The 17,679-nt window shown below is 35.5% G+C and overlaps 1 protein-coding gene across 7 annotated transcripts in view; it reads right to left on the bottom strand.

Annotated features, from left to right (window-relative positions):
* ATXN2 (ataxin 2) overlaps positions 1-17,679 on the bottom strand; it is a 125,958-nt gene that overhangs the window by 36,067 nt on the left and 72,212 nt on the right. For all 7 annotated transcript variants that reach the window (XM_036929422.2, XM_057491882.1, XM_057491881.1 and 4 more), the window contains exons 7-14: positions 16,694-16,785; positions 16,085-16,282; positions 14,436-14,614; positions 12,346-12,555; positions 9,464-9,646; positions 7,548-7,745; positions 7,046-7,153; positions 6,713-6,783 (exon numbers count right to left, since the gene is read on the bottom strand). In XM_036929422.2, the coding sequence (XP_036785317.1) occupies positions 6,713-6,783; positions 7,046-7,153; positions 7,548-7,745; positions 9,464-9,646; positions 12,346-12,555; positions 14,436-14,614; positions 16,085-16,282; positions 16,694-16,785 (1,239 nt within the window). The remainder of the gene's footprint in view (positions 1-6,712; positions 6,784-7,045; positions 7,154-7,547; positions 7,746-9,463; positions 9,647-12,345; positions 12,556-14,435; positions 14,615-16,084; positions 16,283-16,693; positions 16,786-17,679) is intronic.

Raw genomic sequence — 17,679 nt, 5'->3', positions numbered from 1 at the left:
TGCATCTGTCTTTTTCAAACTGGAGTGCTGCATTCGTAGGGTAAATTCCTAGAAGTGGAATTCCTGGGTCAAATGGTATTTGTATTTTGAGCATTTTGAGGAATCTCCATACTGCTTTCCACAATGGTTGAACTAATTTACATTCCCACCAGCAGTGTAGGAGGGTTCCCCTTTCTCCACAACCTCGCCAACATTTGTTGTTGTTTGTCTTTTGGATGAGTCACTGAAGAATTTTAAGCAGGCATAGCTCTGAACAGACTTACAGTTCATAAAGATGACCACAGGAGCTTGGTGGAAAATGAACTGGAGGGAGCCCAGTGGGGACTCAGAGAGACTACAGAGGCTGGACTCTCATGATCCTGACCTACAAAGTCAGAAGGAGGTGGATTCAGAGGGACAGCTGACTAGACGTGCTGGTCAGTTAGGCCCTCCTACCCACAGGCAAAGAAGAAACTGCAAAGCACAAGCACCACTGAGAAGAGCACAAGACAAAGACATAAGGAAGTTAACTGTGGGGGCTTTAGGGCTTTAAGTGTGCACTCCAGAAGAAATCAATGTCACTACTAGTGATTTAAGAGGCCATACTCCACAGAAGAAAAGGAGGACAGCTCAAGGCAATGACAACAAAAAGAGAAGGGAAAGGGCACCAAGCAGAAGCAGCCAAGGTGGAAATGCGAACAGATGTAAGTAACAACCCCAAGCAGCGAGAATAAGCTAAAGAGCAATTGCACAGCACAGGGGGATGTACAGTTGGAAAGAGACAAAGAATCTTCTCAGCCTCAAGATGGACAAACCAAGGTCAAAGTCTCACTATTGGGACCACTGTCAAGTCTAATTATGCCATGTCAAAGCTTCACTATATCACCAATAGTTACAGAGTCCTCAAGTGACTGAGGGTAAGGTGAGAGAGACATTTATTTGGATCCAGTGGCAATTTAAGTCACAAATATAGCACTTAATGTCTAAGACAGCATTTGTTCGCAAAAATCTTGAGGAGAGGCTACACACATCAAAGACCAATTGTGCACTGCAGACTTCTCTATTATTTACCACAAGGGTTTCTGAGGCAAAAACGAGACTTTTGCTGTTGTTTTTCATATGATAGCAAACATACCTACAGCACTCACTCTGGATTGGACACTTTACCAAACTATTTACAAACTCATTCATTCAGTGTTACAACAGCTTTATTTGATGTTGATACTATTATCACTATCTTACAAATGGGAAAACTAAGGAACAATTAGTGGCTTTTAGCATTCTGCTGTATTTCCTATCTGCAGTATACTAAGGGAAAACTGAGATTGTCTTTTTTTCCCCCAAATTGAACCACTTTTTCTTTTTTTATTGAGATATAACTGACACATAACATTGTATTAGTTTCAACTGTATAACATGATTCAAAATATGTATTATGAAATTATTAACTATGTTAAAAGCATTACCACAGTCACAAACTTTATTTTCTTATGATAACTTTTAAGATCTATTCTCTTAGCAACTTTCAAATATACAATACAGTATTATTGACTCAGTCACCATGCTGTATAATCCATCCCCAGGACTTATTTCACACCTAAAAGTTTGTACCTTTTGGATTACTTTAACCCATTTTGCCACCCTTGCCTCTGGCAGCCACCATTGGGAGCTCAGGTTTTCTGTTTTATTTTTTAAAGATTCCACATACAAGTGAGATCATATGCTATTTGCCTTTCTCTGTGTGACTTACTTCACTTGGCATAGTGCCCTCAAGATCCATCCATGTTGTCCCAAATGGCAGGATTTCCTTACTTTCTTATGGTTGTGATTCCTCTGTGTATGTGCGCGCGCGTGCGCGCACACACACCCACACACACACACATTTTCTTTATCCATTCACTCATTGCTGGACACTTAGGCTGTTTCCATGTCTTGGCTATTGTAAATAATGCTGCAATGAACATGGAGGCGCAGATATCTTTTTGAGCTACTGCTTCTGTTTCCTTCAGATAAATATCCCAAAGTGGAATTACTGATCACATGGTATCTCTACTTTTAATTTACTGAGGAACCTCCATACTGTTTTCCATAGTGGCTGCACCAATGTACACCCCCACCAACAGTTCACAAGGGTTTCCTCTTCTTCACATTCTGGCCAGCACTTGTTATTTCTTGCCTTTCTGATACAAGCCACTCTAACAGCCATAAGGTAAACCTCACTATGGTTTTTATTTACATTTCCCTGACAATTAATAATGGTGAGCACCTTTTCATGGAACTGTTGGCCATCTATGCTTTCTCTGTCAAAATGTCTATTCAGAACCCCTGTCCATTTTTTAATAAGATTTTCTTTTTTTTGCTATTGAGTTGTGAGTTATTTATGTATTTTGAGTATTAACACCTTATCAGATATATGATTTGCAAATATTTTCTCCCATTCCACAGACTGCCTTTTCATTTTGTTGATGGTTTTCTTTGCTGTGCAGAAGCTTTTTAGTTTGATGTAGTCCCACTTCTTATTTTTAGTTTTGTGGACTTTGCTTTTGGTATCTAATAATCAAAAAAGTAATTGCCAAGGCCAATGTCAAGGAGTTTACTGCCTATGTTTCCTTTTATGAGTTTTATGGTTCCAGGTCTTCTGTTTAAGTCCTTAACACATTTTAAGTTAATTTTTGTGTATGATATAAGGTAATATTCCAATTTCATTCTTTTGCATGTGGCTATCCAATTTTCCATTATTTACTGAATAGTGTCCTTTCCCCACTGTATATTCTTGGCTCCTTTGTTACAAATTGCCTATATATACATAGGTTTATTTCTGGGACCTCTATTCTGTTCCAATGATCTATGTCTGTTTTTATGCCAATACCATTCTGTTTTGATTATTATAGCTTTGTAATAAAGTTTAAAATCAGGGAGCATGATGCCTCCCCACCTTTGTTGTTCTTTCTCAAAACTGCTTTGGCTATTCGGGGTCTTCTGTAGTTTCATACAAATTTTGGTTTGTTTGTTCAGTATCTGTGAAAAACGCAATTGGAATTTTGAGAGGGATTGTATTGAATCTGTAGACTGCTTTCAATAGTATGGACATTTTATGGGAAAACAAATTCTTATGTGACTCAAGAATAAGATATTGATTGCCAGTATAATTTTAGGTCATTTACATTTTTGGTAGTAGGAATTATTATTTTCTGAGTACATACTATTTGTCATATACTATATTAAACCTTTATAGGCAGTATCTCATGTAATTCTCACAAGAACACTATGAAGTAGGTTCTACAATTATCTCATTTTTGCTTGGGGAAATTAGGTAACATGCTTCAATGTTACACATACAGTGTGTGTAGGGCAAGATTCAAAGTCAAATTGTCTACAAACCCACTCCATTAACCTACAACAGATCAAATTACTAGCAATTCTTACACAAATAAAGCTATCAGCAACCTGTACATATATTAGAGCCTGCAGATGGTTCTCAAAGGAAACAGAGAAGGGAAAAAAAACAAAAAAAAAAACCCCACAAAAAAACCACAAGGTACTCCTGTTTCTGTCTCAATGAAAGACCAGAGATTTTTGTGAACCACCATAGTTCAAGGCCACGTGCATATCATGAGGTGGCTCTGATGGTTCACTGACTGACCAGTGCGGTACATACTACACATTAGCTACTGTACAAAACATTGCTGGAAGCTTAAACAAAGATGGACAGGCCTATCTTGACTAACCATGTAAATTGTCTTTGCCTCCGTTTCCTTATATATGCACTGGAGATAAATAACTGAATCTGTTTCAAAGGAATATTAGGACAATAAAGGATTTATCACATAAACACTTAGAACAGCGTCTGACACATAGGAAGTACTCAATAAATGTAAACTAATAATATTTTATCTGAAGAGAATTATAAAGCTCACTCTCAAACATTTTTTTAAAACCAGTTCTTTACTTTCTAGTATTCACTTATGGACCAGAAAGTTATTCATCAGAGACTTAGAAATACATTTGATTATTCAGGCCCCAAACAGTAGCAAGACCAGAATTCGTAGAGAGAGTGCTTTTAATGCTGCAACTACTTGAATTTAAGAGTCAAGTATTAAAGGTTTATAGAAAGTTGTGAATTGATAAATATTACAGCCAAAATGTTTTCTATTAAATGAAGAAGTTATAACTTTAAAACAGGACAGCATGATCCTGGCATAAAAAACAGACATAGAGATCTATGGAGGAGAATTTAGAGCCCAGTAATAAACCCTCACATGTGCAGTCAACTTATTTTCAACAAAGGTCAGTTCAATTTAATGTCTTTTCAACAGATGGTCCTGGTACAAGTGATAGCCACTTATATGCAAAAGAATGAATTTGCAACTCTCTCTCACACCACATTTAAAAATTACTCAAAATGGAACACAGTCCGAAATGAAACTTTCAAAAGAAAATAAAGAGTAAATATGACTATGGATTCTTAGATATGACACCAAAAGCACAAGTAACAAAAGAAAAAAATAAACTGGACTTCATCAAAATTAAAAATTCTGTGCATCAAGTGTCAACATTAAGTAAATGAAAAGACGACCCATAGGACAGGAGAAAAAATTTGCAAACCATGTTACCTGATGTGAGATTTGTAAACAGACCACATAAAGAACTCTTACAACTCAATAATAAAAAGACAACTCAATTTTAGAAGTGGGCAAAGGATCTGAATACACATTTTTCCAAAGATGATATGCAAATAGCCAATAAACACATAAAAAGATGCTCAACATCACTAGCCATCAGAGAATGCAAATCAAAACCACAATGATACCACTAGAATGACTATCACAAAAAAGGCAGACAATAACAAGTGTTGATAAGAATGTGGAGAAAGAGAAACCCTCATTGGCAAACAGTTCAGAAATTTTCCCCAAAAGGTTAAACGTAAGAGTTACCAGAGGACCCAGAAATTCCGCCATTAGGTTTATACTCAAGGGAAATGAAAACATATGTTCACACAAAAACTGTACACTAATGTTCACAGAGGCATTATTCCTAATAGCCCCAAAGTTGGAACAACCCAAAGGGGCATCAACTGATGAATGGACAAATAAAATGTGGTCTATGCATAAATAATGAAATATTATTTATCCACTAAAGAAATGAAGTGCTGACAGATGCTCAATGTGGATGGACCTTGAAAACATGATGATAAGTGAAAAAAGCCAGTCACAAAAGACCACATATTGTATGTATGATTCCATTCATACATAAGATGTCCAGAATAGGTAAGTTCACAGAGACAGAGTAGATCTGTTATTTAGGACCTGGTGGGACACAGGGAGCATTTGAAAGCAAATGAGGAGTGCTAGGGCATATGGAGTTTCTCTTAGGGGTGAAAAAATGTTCTAAAATTGGCTGTGGTAATGGTGTATAACTCTGTGAATACACTAAAAATCACTGAATTGTATACTTTAAATGGCTAAAGTGTATGACATATAGATTATATCTCAATAAAACTGTTGCAAAAATATACTAAATCATACAGTTCAAGTAAAATATTTCTTTCCTTCATAACACAATAAATTCAATGCAAGTGTACTGTAAGAAGGGACTGAATGATTAACATAAAAAAGGGCTTGGAAATAAAAGCAAAAGGCCAAGAATACCCACAGCAGGACACTGTTTTTATCAAATTCAAGATTATGCAAAGTAACATCATCTGTTGCTTAGGAATCAAGTCATATGCAGTAAAGAGGTGCACAGTAAAGAAGACCCTTCTTTCTGGCAGGCATATGCAGCTGAGCACAGCAAGTACACATAAGACTTTAACGGGGTTGGAGGGCCTGATCTAAGCTGACTAGTAGGCATCTGGGCTTTTGGTCATTACCCTTTGTATCATGTCCATGTGTTAACCATAGCCTAAAAAATTGAAATTAAAATTTACAACTATTAATAGCATTAAAGCTGAGTGGATAAATGTGCTAAGGTATGAGAGAATATATAATACCTTGAATGGTGCCAGTAAGTCAAGAATGAAGCTACCAGTAAAAATTATTCATTTTTAGGAGGCTAGAACACAAGGTAGGAAAAGGTTTCCTTTTCCCTTTGATTCACTCATCTTTTTTTTTAAGCAGCCATTTTCTCAAAGCCTGATATGATCAGATTTTTTCCCTCTAAGAAGCTAAGTTTCCAGCTGATTTCTTGAGTTGGTCTCCAAAATTTATCTTGAGATGCACAGTATATTAAATATTGTGCAAAAGAACAATATAGTCACCCAGGAGAGATTAGAATAGGTTTGGCAAGTCTTAAAATACAGAAGTGACATAGCAAGATTTCTGCCACAATATATTTGTGTACAAAGTGTAAATATGCAACTACCTAAGAACACCAGGGTCCAGTACATCTTCACTCACCACATCAAATAATTAATGCCTTGACCTTGCTTTACTCTTCACTGAATAAAATTATCAGATGAACACCAAGCAATAGTTTACATTATGGTGGCTTTGAATGTGAGAATTACATACTCTTTCATTTGACATCTTATCAGTGTATTATTCTTATCAAATCTCATGATTTTAGTTACCCCACTTAAAAGCATGGGCAAAGAAAATTTTAAGAATGTTTAGCTTTCCACACACAATTTGATGTTTCTGGGTATATAATGCATTTTTATAAATAAATGGTATAAAAAGTCTTAGTAATGTTTAGCAGCTTTTAAAATTTTAATTCATTAGTCAATATAACTTACCCTAAAATCATTCTTAAATTTCTTTAAATCATCAATCTGTTTTCTATGTTCAGAAACAATTGGTGATATACCTGTAAAATTAAGAAGTGTTAAATACAGATTTATTTTTAGTCCTTAACTTCAATTTCTTTTAAGACGGGATGTTAGAAATGAAAATAAGGTCTATTAATTATCAAACTAATAAAAATTTGAATATATTAGAGATTTTGGCATTTGTCAAATTATGCATTTAAATATGTACAATACTAAGAAAAGTACTCTGTATTGGGCATGAGATTAGATACACTCCTTCCTATTTCTACATTTATATCTAAAGACTTCTTAAAGCCTGACCTTTATTTTCAGCTTTGGAGAAGCTTGGTGATGTCTCACTGGGCTTCATGTTTTCTTTATTCCCTGCAGGAGAGTTCTGCCTCTGATCTTGAAGCCTGGAATCCTTAGCTAGAAAAAAAAAATTTTTTTTTTGGATTCATGGTTAGGTTAAAAGTTAGAAAAGTAAAACAGGAAAATATTCAACAATTTCAATTTATCACATTTTTGCAAAAAAAGATTTCCATCTAAACAGAGGTTTTTCTCCTTTGTAGATGTATGAAACACCAATAATTTTACTGATATTGATATTTTAATACCCAGGAATGTTAACCCTCTTAACAGACATTCAAGAGTAATATGCATAACATTAGTAGTAGTAACTAACTTTATTTACATAAAATTTTAAATGGACACTCAAATACATACCTATGAATAAAACAACATGGCATTTTTTCATTAAATGTTAAACTCTAACACAATTTCACAAGCACCATTATGGATCCAGAAGCCCCTTCTTACATACCCTCAATAGATGGGGTAACAGCTCTGTTGGATGCAGGACTGGCAGGAGTAGGAGATGCAGCTGGAACAGGCATAGCAACAGCTTCAGTTGGAATAATACCAGCTTGTGGAGAAGCAAGAACTGGCCCACTAGGAGTATTTCCAATACTGTTCTGTCTGGGCGACCTGGGTCTGTGAGTTTTAGGGGATAATCTTGGAACTGGAAAAAGAAAAGTTATCCATTACATTCTCAGCTCAGATGTCACTTCCTTAAAGAAGCTTCTCTGAAGATCTAGGTAAAATAGTCCTACCCAACCCCCATCCCAATTACTCTTTATCCCATTATTCCATTTTCTTTTCCAAAGTTTTAGGAATAGTGGTAGTGGATTAAAAATACAAATATTTGAAGAACAATAGCAATTACTAATACCCAAGTACAACTGTAGTTTCTTCTAGTGAAATACATTAATTGTAAAAGGGAGTATTTCAAATAAAGTTAACAACTCAATTGTTAAGGCAGGGTAAATACCACTTTTTAAGATAATGACAGCAACATTCTCTACTAAAAAGTGAGAGTTTATCTTCAAAAATGGTGTGTGTGTTGGGGGGAGGGGAGAATCCAAACAAACAGGCTTATTTGTTCCTCCAACAAATAATAAACACCTTTCAGCAGCTACTGCCACTCCTGTATATTCTCTCTTGCCATATCAAGATCCATTCTGCAGTAACTAAGGTAATCAGGGACCCAATTCAGTCAAAAGGGGAAGATAATCCAAGCAGGGGTTCATATTCCACATGACTTCAAAATAACTAATAGATTTCATATTCCATTATTATTAACCTCTTTGTAGAACTCAGATACAAAGATTTAGAGAAAATAGTTCAATCTGTTTCACCTTAGTGGTTCTTTACTGTTTTAAGTTACAAAGGACATGGAAGGAAGCTATTATTCAACAGTTGTCATTTTCCTAATTTATGTAAAAAGCGAACCTATAACACTGCTCTGCATGTATCTCTAAGGACCGTTTTTACTTTCACTTCTAAAACCATTTTGTTACTCTCAAAATTCATTTCCAGATCATCTAAGAAGTTCAAATGATTAATGGTACAACTGAAGAAACAAAGATTTTAGGAACTGCATTTTAACTGAATTGCTATTTCCTAACATTGAAGACCAAAGAAGAAAATAGAAAGTGCAAAGGATTTACAATAAAATATACATGATGATGATTAGTATATACCAACTAAAGACATTTAATAGAGTTGGATATATTTTTGTTTAGGCTTAAAGATCTTTTCTCTTTTAAAGGTTCTATACACTGATTAAAATAGATTATGACCAAAAAACTGCCCTCACTGCATGCTCTAATCCGCCAGTTACAATGGAAGCAAAACATTAAGTAGTAAAAGTAGCCTTAGCCTAACTATGATCTTGTCAGTTATTTTTTTACATTTTTATAGCTATTGTCAGCACATTCCTTAGTGCCATATACAGATGCTATAGAAACACACAGCATTGTAAACCCAAAATAAATGTTTGTGGAATGAATCAATGAACAAAGTTGCCAAGAAGATCAGAAATACGGTCCCTCCAAATGGTGTTACATTCTGTATTTACCTCATATTTGAGTTGTACTTTATAAAACTCTAAGATACATACATACTTATGAACTTCATATGAATCTCATCACAAGTCCATGAAGTAGACTAGGCAAAAATTACTTTACTCATTGGGAAAACTGAAATTCAGAATGGTCACATAATTTGCTCTAACATACGGTGAATATATGGTGAGCCCAGAATAAAAATACAAGCTTCCAATTCCTGGTAATTCCACTATTTTTAACGTATGCACTTATACTTCCTCAACGAGTGCTTGAGCTCAGCCCTTTAGAATTACAAAATGAACACCATCGTTATGTTCTAAGTGTTACCTACCCCCGCTGACCACTGATGACCAGGTGCCCCCCGCAGGACTAGTCCTTGCTGCTGAAGGAGCAGCTGCTTCACTTGATGGGGTATGGGATACAAATTCTAGGCCACTGGAAATGGAACCCCTCCCAGCAGAAACTCTGTGATTTCGAGGGTGTCGCTGGGCCTTTGGGGACATCCTTGGAGGCCCTAAGAAAGGAACAGTGAACATCACATAAATGCCACAATGTCTATCAGCAGTACTGTTCGCTAAGTACACACACCCCATTCACTCTCTCTCTCTCTCTCATATGCACGCACGCACACACTCACACACACGAACCTCCTCTCTCTAGAGTTTCTTAGTTAAAAAAATAAAATAAAAATGATTACTTATTTTTTACATATTCTTCCAAAATTATCTTATGGAGTGCCACAAAGTTCTAGAAGTAAATTTTATTTCCCTTTATTTTTACAGAAAGGGAAGGATGAAGTTGGTGGTAAGAAATCAAACAATAAGATGTCATAACTCTTCTAAGATTTCAGTAATTTATTTTATCTATTCCATTATTTGTATGCATATAAAAATCAAATATAGTAAAATTTTAATAGAAATTATGGCTACATGATGCAGTAACTTTTATTATACCACACGTTTAGCTTTTTCCCTATCTACATTACTTCTAAAGTTAGAAAAAAATACATTTTTAAACAAAAGACTGTTAACTCCTACATATTTTATACTATTAAAAATATATATACATACCACTACAAAATTTTCCAAAAATCTTAGTTTATCTCTTCTGCCATTGTAATTAATTTTACAAACCATGGCTTAAACAGCCCTCACTTGTAAGTAGTTTCTCAGACTTTCCCAACAGGCTGTAAGCTGAACACTGTACTGCTAAGGCATGACTTGTCAATAATCGACATTTGGGGAAGAAATTTACATTATACGATCTGTCAAAACTCTGTATTACTAGTTCTGTCACCCCACTAGTGATTTCTATTTCTAAAGAAATCTACTGTGCATTTGAACAAAACAGGTGAATCAGTGGCCAGACAGATGGCTCTCTCCAGAGAAGCCTGACAGTGCTAACACTCAGCAAAACTCTTTCTTAATGTCAAAGCTAAGGTTCCTCACCCTCACGCCTTGCTGCCAAACTCTCTAGAATGTCAAATTAATTTGCATCCTCAGTTGGAATATAATCATGGACACAATCTCCATAAGAATGTTAATGTTATATATATTATAGTTCTCAATAGGAGATAATTATTTATATCAAAGAATTATTTAAGAAGTGGGTATTTGCATATTTATACACATTTTTTATATCCTTTTATAGAAAAAGACCAAGAAAGTCAGTTGGCATAGCTCAATGCAATCAAACTGAAACATTTAAAAATTCATTCTTTTTGGTATATATATATATATATATATATATATATATATATATATATATATATATATATATAAAATACAGGAACAAAACATACTCTCCTATATCAAATGCAGAAAAGCACTATATTTAATGGTTTTACTTTTGAAGTTCACACTTAAACACTGTTTCACTGTCAACTAACTATATGACACTAGAAAATGTATTTTAATCCAAATTTGTTAAAAAGAAACATGGACTAGTGCAGCATCCCTGAACATGCAGAAGGTGTGCTTCTGCATGACAGCCCACAAGCAAGCCTTACGTCTCACTGCAGTAAAAATGGTCCACTCACAGTCATTTTATCTAACATTTTCATGATCTGAACATCACTTACTCAAACAAATGGACTGCTAAAAACACTTGAACAAAATTTAACTTTCCATTTAGTGGCCACCATTACAGACACTTCTGAGTAAGGAAGTCACCTTGAAAATCAGTACAACGGCTTTTCTGAATTTAGCCCCATTAATCAAGATCACATGACTTCCCTGACTGGATGGCAACAATTTATTAAAAAGCAACCAAGATAGTTTTCTCCAGAGAAGCACTTTATGCCAGAAAACTATTATTAGTCTCAACATAAGCTATCATCAACTACAATTTTAATTAACAAATCAGATCAAAATTTTAACATACTCTGAAATAATATCAAGAGGACATTATTACTCAAAAAACAGGTTTTTAATTTATGTACTGCATTTAAACTAAAATGTGACCTTTCTACAATACATCCCTACATTTGAGATGTAGCAATGCTGGATTTAGCATCAAATACTGAATGACAATTACAGGATTTTATTCTTTTTTTGACAAGGGCCAAAAAAAAAAATCCCTAAAGATTCTAACTCATATGGTTTTTAGTAACAATTTTATCTTTGATCAGGACTTCTTATAGATTAAAGTATATTTTTATTATAAATATTGCACAGCTAATTTTTTTTTAAATTCCCAAACATAAAACCAAACTCTGGATTGACATCTAAGGGCAGACACACAAAGCAGCTACATGGAATGCCCCTCTCCAGAGGACCCCTATGCTACCACTCGTGCTTCTGGCCAACAGGTAGGTTCACTAGTACCTTGGGGTCAAGGAACTATGGAATGATAGGTTCTACACAAAGTCCAGCACTGGATGGAGAAAGTTTATTTCCATTAACCACTGTGTACAGTGTAAACTGGGAGGGAGAAGGCCCTGGAGTAGGACTTCTGGGGCTGCAGGAGAGCATCATTACCAGGCAGAGATACACCCCATTCTTACAATTCAGGATAGTTCATAACGTCACACAGCATTTATCAAATTTCTCTCTAATGAACAAAAGGTTAATAGAAATAGCTTTAATAAACTTAAGTTAAAACACGGAAATCATAGGTTATTAAATAATGAAGAGGAAACTATTTTGTAATTATAAACTAACATAGGAGTTAAACAAAGACAAACAAAAACATGAACAAATTGTGGTATTGTACCTTCTGAAGACATGCGTTTAGGCATAGTAGAGACAGGAGCTGGAGAACCATGAGCAGAGGGGTGAGACGGGGGTCTGGATGGCCGCGAGGGGGGCCTGGAGGGCGGCCGTGTAGGGGTGGCTGCCCGAGGTGGAAGAGAGTTGGGACCTGACTGGTAGCGAGAAGGTGGGCGAGAGGAAGGAGATGGGCAAGGCGATGGCCAGGGAACACCTGACAGAACAAATGATATGAAGGAAAGTATAAAAACTAAAGAAAAAAATGAGGGAAAAAAGTAAACAGAAAAAAAGTAAAATGACAAAAATGATTTCTTGTACATTTTAACCCTTTGAGGACAGTCATTTGATTTGTGCTAAGTTTTAGCATAACTTAACTGACATAAATTCACATTTTACTTTAACCTCCTTAAAATTAAGTCTGTTTAAATGAATACACGTTCCCAAAGGGTTAATTAGGATCTACACATACTACTGAAGAAGACAGTTAAGACTTCGCCTATTAATCCTGCTTCTGTAACTTTTTCTCAGTAATTGTTAAAAGGAATATAAAAGGAATATAACATACACTAGATAATTTCACACAATAAATTATAAAACTCAGGAATAAGACTACTTACTGTTATTTGTTTTAACTTTTGAAACATAATAAAATAAATAGCAGCTATTATATCCCATTAAAAATGCTGGTTTCTTTTAAACATCTGTGATTTTTGCCTAGTTCACACTTGAATGTAAGGTTCAGTGTGAAACCTCAGTAAGCAAGTCCATTTAACTAAAAATAAAAAAACATTACTTCTATTTTCCAGAGTCACAGGAGTGACAAAGGTTAATATTCACTACCTTTTCAAAAAATATTTTAATCTTATCAAATTAGAAAAAGAAGGGGGAATCTTCTTAATTATACAGTTAAACAGTTATTTGAGAGACTGCTTAGAATAAATGCAACTACAGAGCAGTCATCACCATATAAACTGACACTGATGGATACGCACAGGTCAAAATACAACTAATGTGGAATATGACCCATCACTTACCTGAATCTAGGGAAAAGTCCAGGTCTCCTCTCCATAACATTCCACACACTTGAGTATATACACTTCCCCAGCCCCCTTCAGGTTTTTTACATTGAGAATTCTGTTCATGAACAACTAAAATTCCTTACTCAGTGAGCAAAGAAATTTCACTCCCAATACTTATAGAAAATACTCAAGAGTGTTCATTTGGAGAGGAATTCTGGAGAAAGACTCAGCGAAAACAAATGAAATTGGAAACTTAAGTGTTCTCTATTTTTTTTAACTTTCCAACCTTAAATATCTATAATTAAACTCCCATTTTTAGTAACATATTATTGCTATTATTAATTACTGTACTTCCTTACCACCAACAGTACTGCCATCCAGTATCCCAGACTCATATGAAATATCCATGACCTATGAACTATATATTCAATCCAGATTTAGAGGTAATAGAGAAAATTATCTTCCTACCAAAGATGTAAATTTTTTTTACTTCTAATACTTGAAACTAAACTACAACATCCACCTGTACACTGTGAGTTCTTGTGTTTTTTAAGCATATTTTTTTCTTCACCTTCTTTACCTGACTCTTGGTCATGTCTGGTATTCCAGGTTACCTCAGATCTTTTCTTGAAGTAATAAGCAGAATATACAGATATAATCAGTTAATAAAAATAAACCTTTATCAACCACTGAGTATTTCACACAGATTAAGAATTTTCCATATAAACTATGTCAAATAATTTTACCATCCAGTGCTTTTAAAACTGAGAACCTACTCAAAGTTTCCAATTTCTTTGTATGTGGAGTATGTTTTGGCCAAGTCAATGTCTTTGATTAAATTTAGCACTTTAATACATGAGATTTTCATCATATAAATACCACATATGCCAATGACTTATACTAATTATCACTGATTTTATTAATTCGATATCCACAAGGCAAACTTTAGTTTTGAAGTAAAAACTACTCCACAGAAATCACTGAAGGTGCACATACCTATCAATTATGTAAACTTAAATATTTTTTAGAAAACTGTATTTGATTGATGACTGACAAATTTGGTCAAAATACTTGCCTCCATTAACTACTCTTTGGTCTGAACCAGAACTCGGGTTGAAATCTGAAGCATGAGAGGTGGATCTTGATGGCATGGAGCCCGATCCAGGCTGGCCCATGCGCGGTGAACTCTGTCTCCCACTTCCCCAGGATATGACTTCTCTATTTCTTTGCCCAGGAGGAATATATTTATTTTCCCTGAAAATGAGAGAGTCTCTAAATCATTTTGTCTTAATAGGTACCAGGCCAACGAAACAATCTAAAAGTAATTCAGGCAGAAGGGAATGCTTGTTAAAAAAATGTTTAGCACTTAAAGCAAACTGCCTCACTCACAGACACCCCTGTCTCCATCTTACCCTTCCATCTTACGCTGATTTCTAGTCTCTGGCCTTTCCTTTCCTTCAGATTCTCCTCCTAAGCGCAAAATTTAACAGATGTGTGTTTATTCTCATCCTACTTGGCTGATTCTATTTATGGCTGATTCCATCAATCACAGTCTATTTTCCGGAAACGTTCTTCTTTCTGAGATCTCTTCTCTTTGTGGCTATTCATTTGTTTTTCACGGTTTTTCATCCAATACCAACAATGCTGATGAATCCCAAACCTTGTCAGTCCCACACTCCCAACATTTGCTACTGAACACTTTAATTCAAATCACCAGACTAAGCTGCAAGTGCCTTGGAGATAGGATGTGTATCTTTCTCTGGCAGGTGTTTCTCAATACATTTATGAATAAATAAATTCAAGGCTCACAAGCCCCTCAAATGTAATAAACTGCTCAAATGGATGCACTGAATACTCTCACATTTGCTCCATGTTTTCTATCTCCATTACAAGGACAACCATCAATCCACTTAGCTATCAAAAATCTCAGGATCACCCCTTGTTTTTCCTAACCTTTCTATCACCAGGTCTGGTCTAACTGGTTACCAAGTTCTCACACTTGAACTGTATTTCAATACACTAAGTGATGTCCATGTTCCAGCCAGTTCTCAGTGTTCCAGAGTTCATTCATCCCACCCACTGCCTACAAGGTGCTCTTTAACAGGACACACATGGTCCTTCTCACCTCCGTTCATATCACCAGCTGCCCAGACTGCACCTTCAACCTGCAGCTGTATTCCAGACATAGGAAACAGCCAGCCTTGCTCCCAGCTGACCAGGTTCCTTTACATGTCTTCTAGTCATGTGAGGAATTCCTCTCTTACTTTTGAGTGGCAGACAGATCTACTGTCCTATCACAAAATGTCACGAATTCCATGAGGCTTTTTCTGACCCCACAAGTTATGCTAGCTCCTCCTCACTCTGATGTTACTAGTAATTTGAACATACCTCTAATCTAGCAAAACATATTGAATAGTTAATACGTTACATGCACCACTGCCCCCCACCAAGTTGATCATTATTCTTTAATGAACTCTTCCAAACCTTGGCTTGCTCATCACTGTATATATCCAACACTTGGCTCCACAGAGCTGATGCTCAAAAAATATTTTCCAAGATTACTGTAATCTTTTCTCTAGCAGAATCTTAAACCATTTCTTTCCATTTGCATTCTCTACCTAAGCTGTGTTAAAGGAAGATGAAATGTAATAATAACAATACACCTTCTCACACAGACCTTGAGTTGTGTATCCAAAATACTGCACCATGATTTCCTTTAAATACCTAGTGTTTATGTTGTGGCCCTCACGTTCACTGGAATTTCTCTGAACTGCTGTGTATTTTTCTTCTTCGCTCCTATCATCATTTTCCAGGGCCACCCGGGCTTTATACTGGGCACTTGATTCAATTTCTTCGGCTAACTGGTTTGCCCTTGCTTCTCGTTTTAAAAATTCTTCTGAGTTATCTCTTTCTAAGGGTACTCTGAAAGATGAGGAAAAGAAAAAGCAAAGTGAGTGTTTTAAAGTCATATCTTATGTAACTGTTATAGTCAACTACTAAGAGAATTTAGAGTTTTAAATGCTGGTAAAAGTGTAAGACAGTTACAATGGTCTACTTATGTATAAATCAAAAGCTGAAACTTTTTGTTATGTTTTCCCTAGAAAAAAAAAAAAAAACAGAAAAAAAACATAATTTATATAGGGCATAAAATTAGGGTATAGTTAAACTACACTTATTCTCTGTTTTAATGGGAATTTATCAGGCTAGGTAGTTAACAGGATTCTTTTACATAATTGTTTAACTTAAAACTAACAGAGACATTTATTCAACATCATAATTTAAGATGATGAAAATCAAAGACAAATGCAATAAAAGCAAAAATTTTAAACTTACGTATATGAAGATAAACTGCTATCATATGTAGACACTACACCATAATTTTCTTCATTATATCGAAACATATCATTGGGATCCCATCCATTAGACTAGAAGAAAACAAAGCTCATTTTTTAAATTACAAAAATGTCTTCTTTAATTCAGTTACATTCATTACCTAGAGTTCAGCAATATCTACCAATTATACTAACAAAATCTAACAAATTTTTAAAAACTGACAAAAAACTTCCTTGTACATTATCAGCCACTGAAAGTGGGTAAATAACTGTACAAAACAATTACTTGAGAGGTTATTAATAAAAATTTAAAACATTTTCACTACCTCACGAACTATGAGCCTTCAGGTTAGGGTTCTCCTTTCTCTGGAACAAAGGGTGCTTTTTGACGGCCAAAGAAATTTCCAGTGTTTTGTGGGAAGGGAGGGAGAAGACAAAGCTTTCCCCACTGCATCTGCATCACTATTTCAAGATGGGAGCATGATACTAGATCCCTGCCATCCCTCCCCCTCCTCCTGGGCATGCTCAAAAGAAAAGCGGTATGAAAGAATGAACAGGCAATAACTGGACAAAGTCACAAGAGCTGGGTTTTAGAACTGGTTTGCCATTAACAGTTGTGGGTCCTCAGCAATGGAATTCTGTGCCTTGATGCCCTGACCTGTACCCTCAGTGTAGACAACTACAATTCTATGAGAAAACTACCAGTCTCAAAAGCTAGACTGCATTCCTTAATGCGTAAGACACCAGTGAGAGGCAGAGGCAAGAAGAATTTTCACTAGTGAATATTAATGTCTGGGTAATCACTTTTCTAATGTTTCAACTCCTCTTTTAAAACCTCACTGGTGGGAAGGGGCAAAATACAGTGCATAATCATCATCTCAGAAGAGAAGACACAGCATCATCCGAGCAATGTTGATGACTTCAACACTAAAGCCTGCCATTAAGGACACCCATCAACCTGAGTCCTTCTGTGCTACTCCAATAAGA

This window comes from Manis pentadactyla, chromosome 14 (assembly GCF_030020395.1).
Source record: "Manis pentadactyla isolate mManPen7 chromosome 14, mManPen7.hap1, whole genome shotgun sequence".
NCBI lineage: Eukaryota > Metazoa > Chordata > Mammalia > Pholidota > Manidae > Manis > Manis pentadactyla.
Note: the sequence above shows the minus strand (reverse complement) of the source record. Positions and strands in the feature narration are given on the sequence as shown.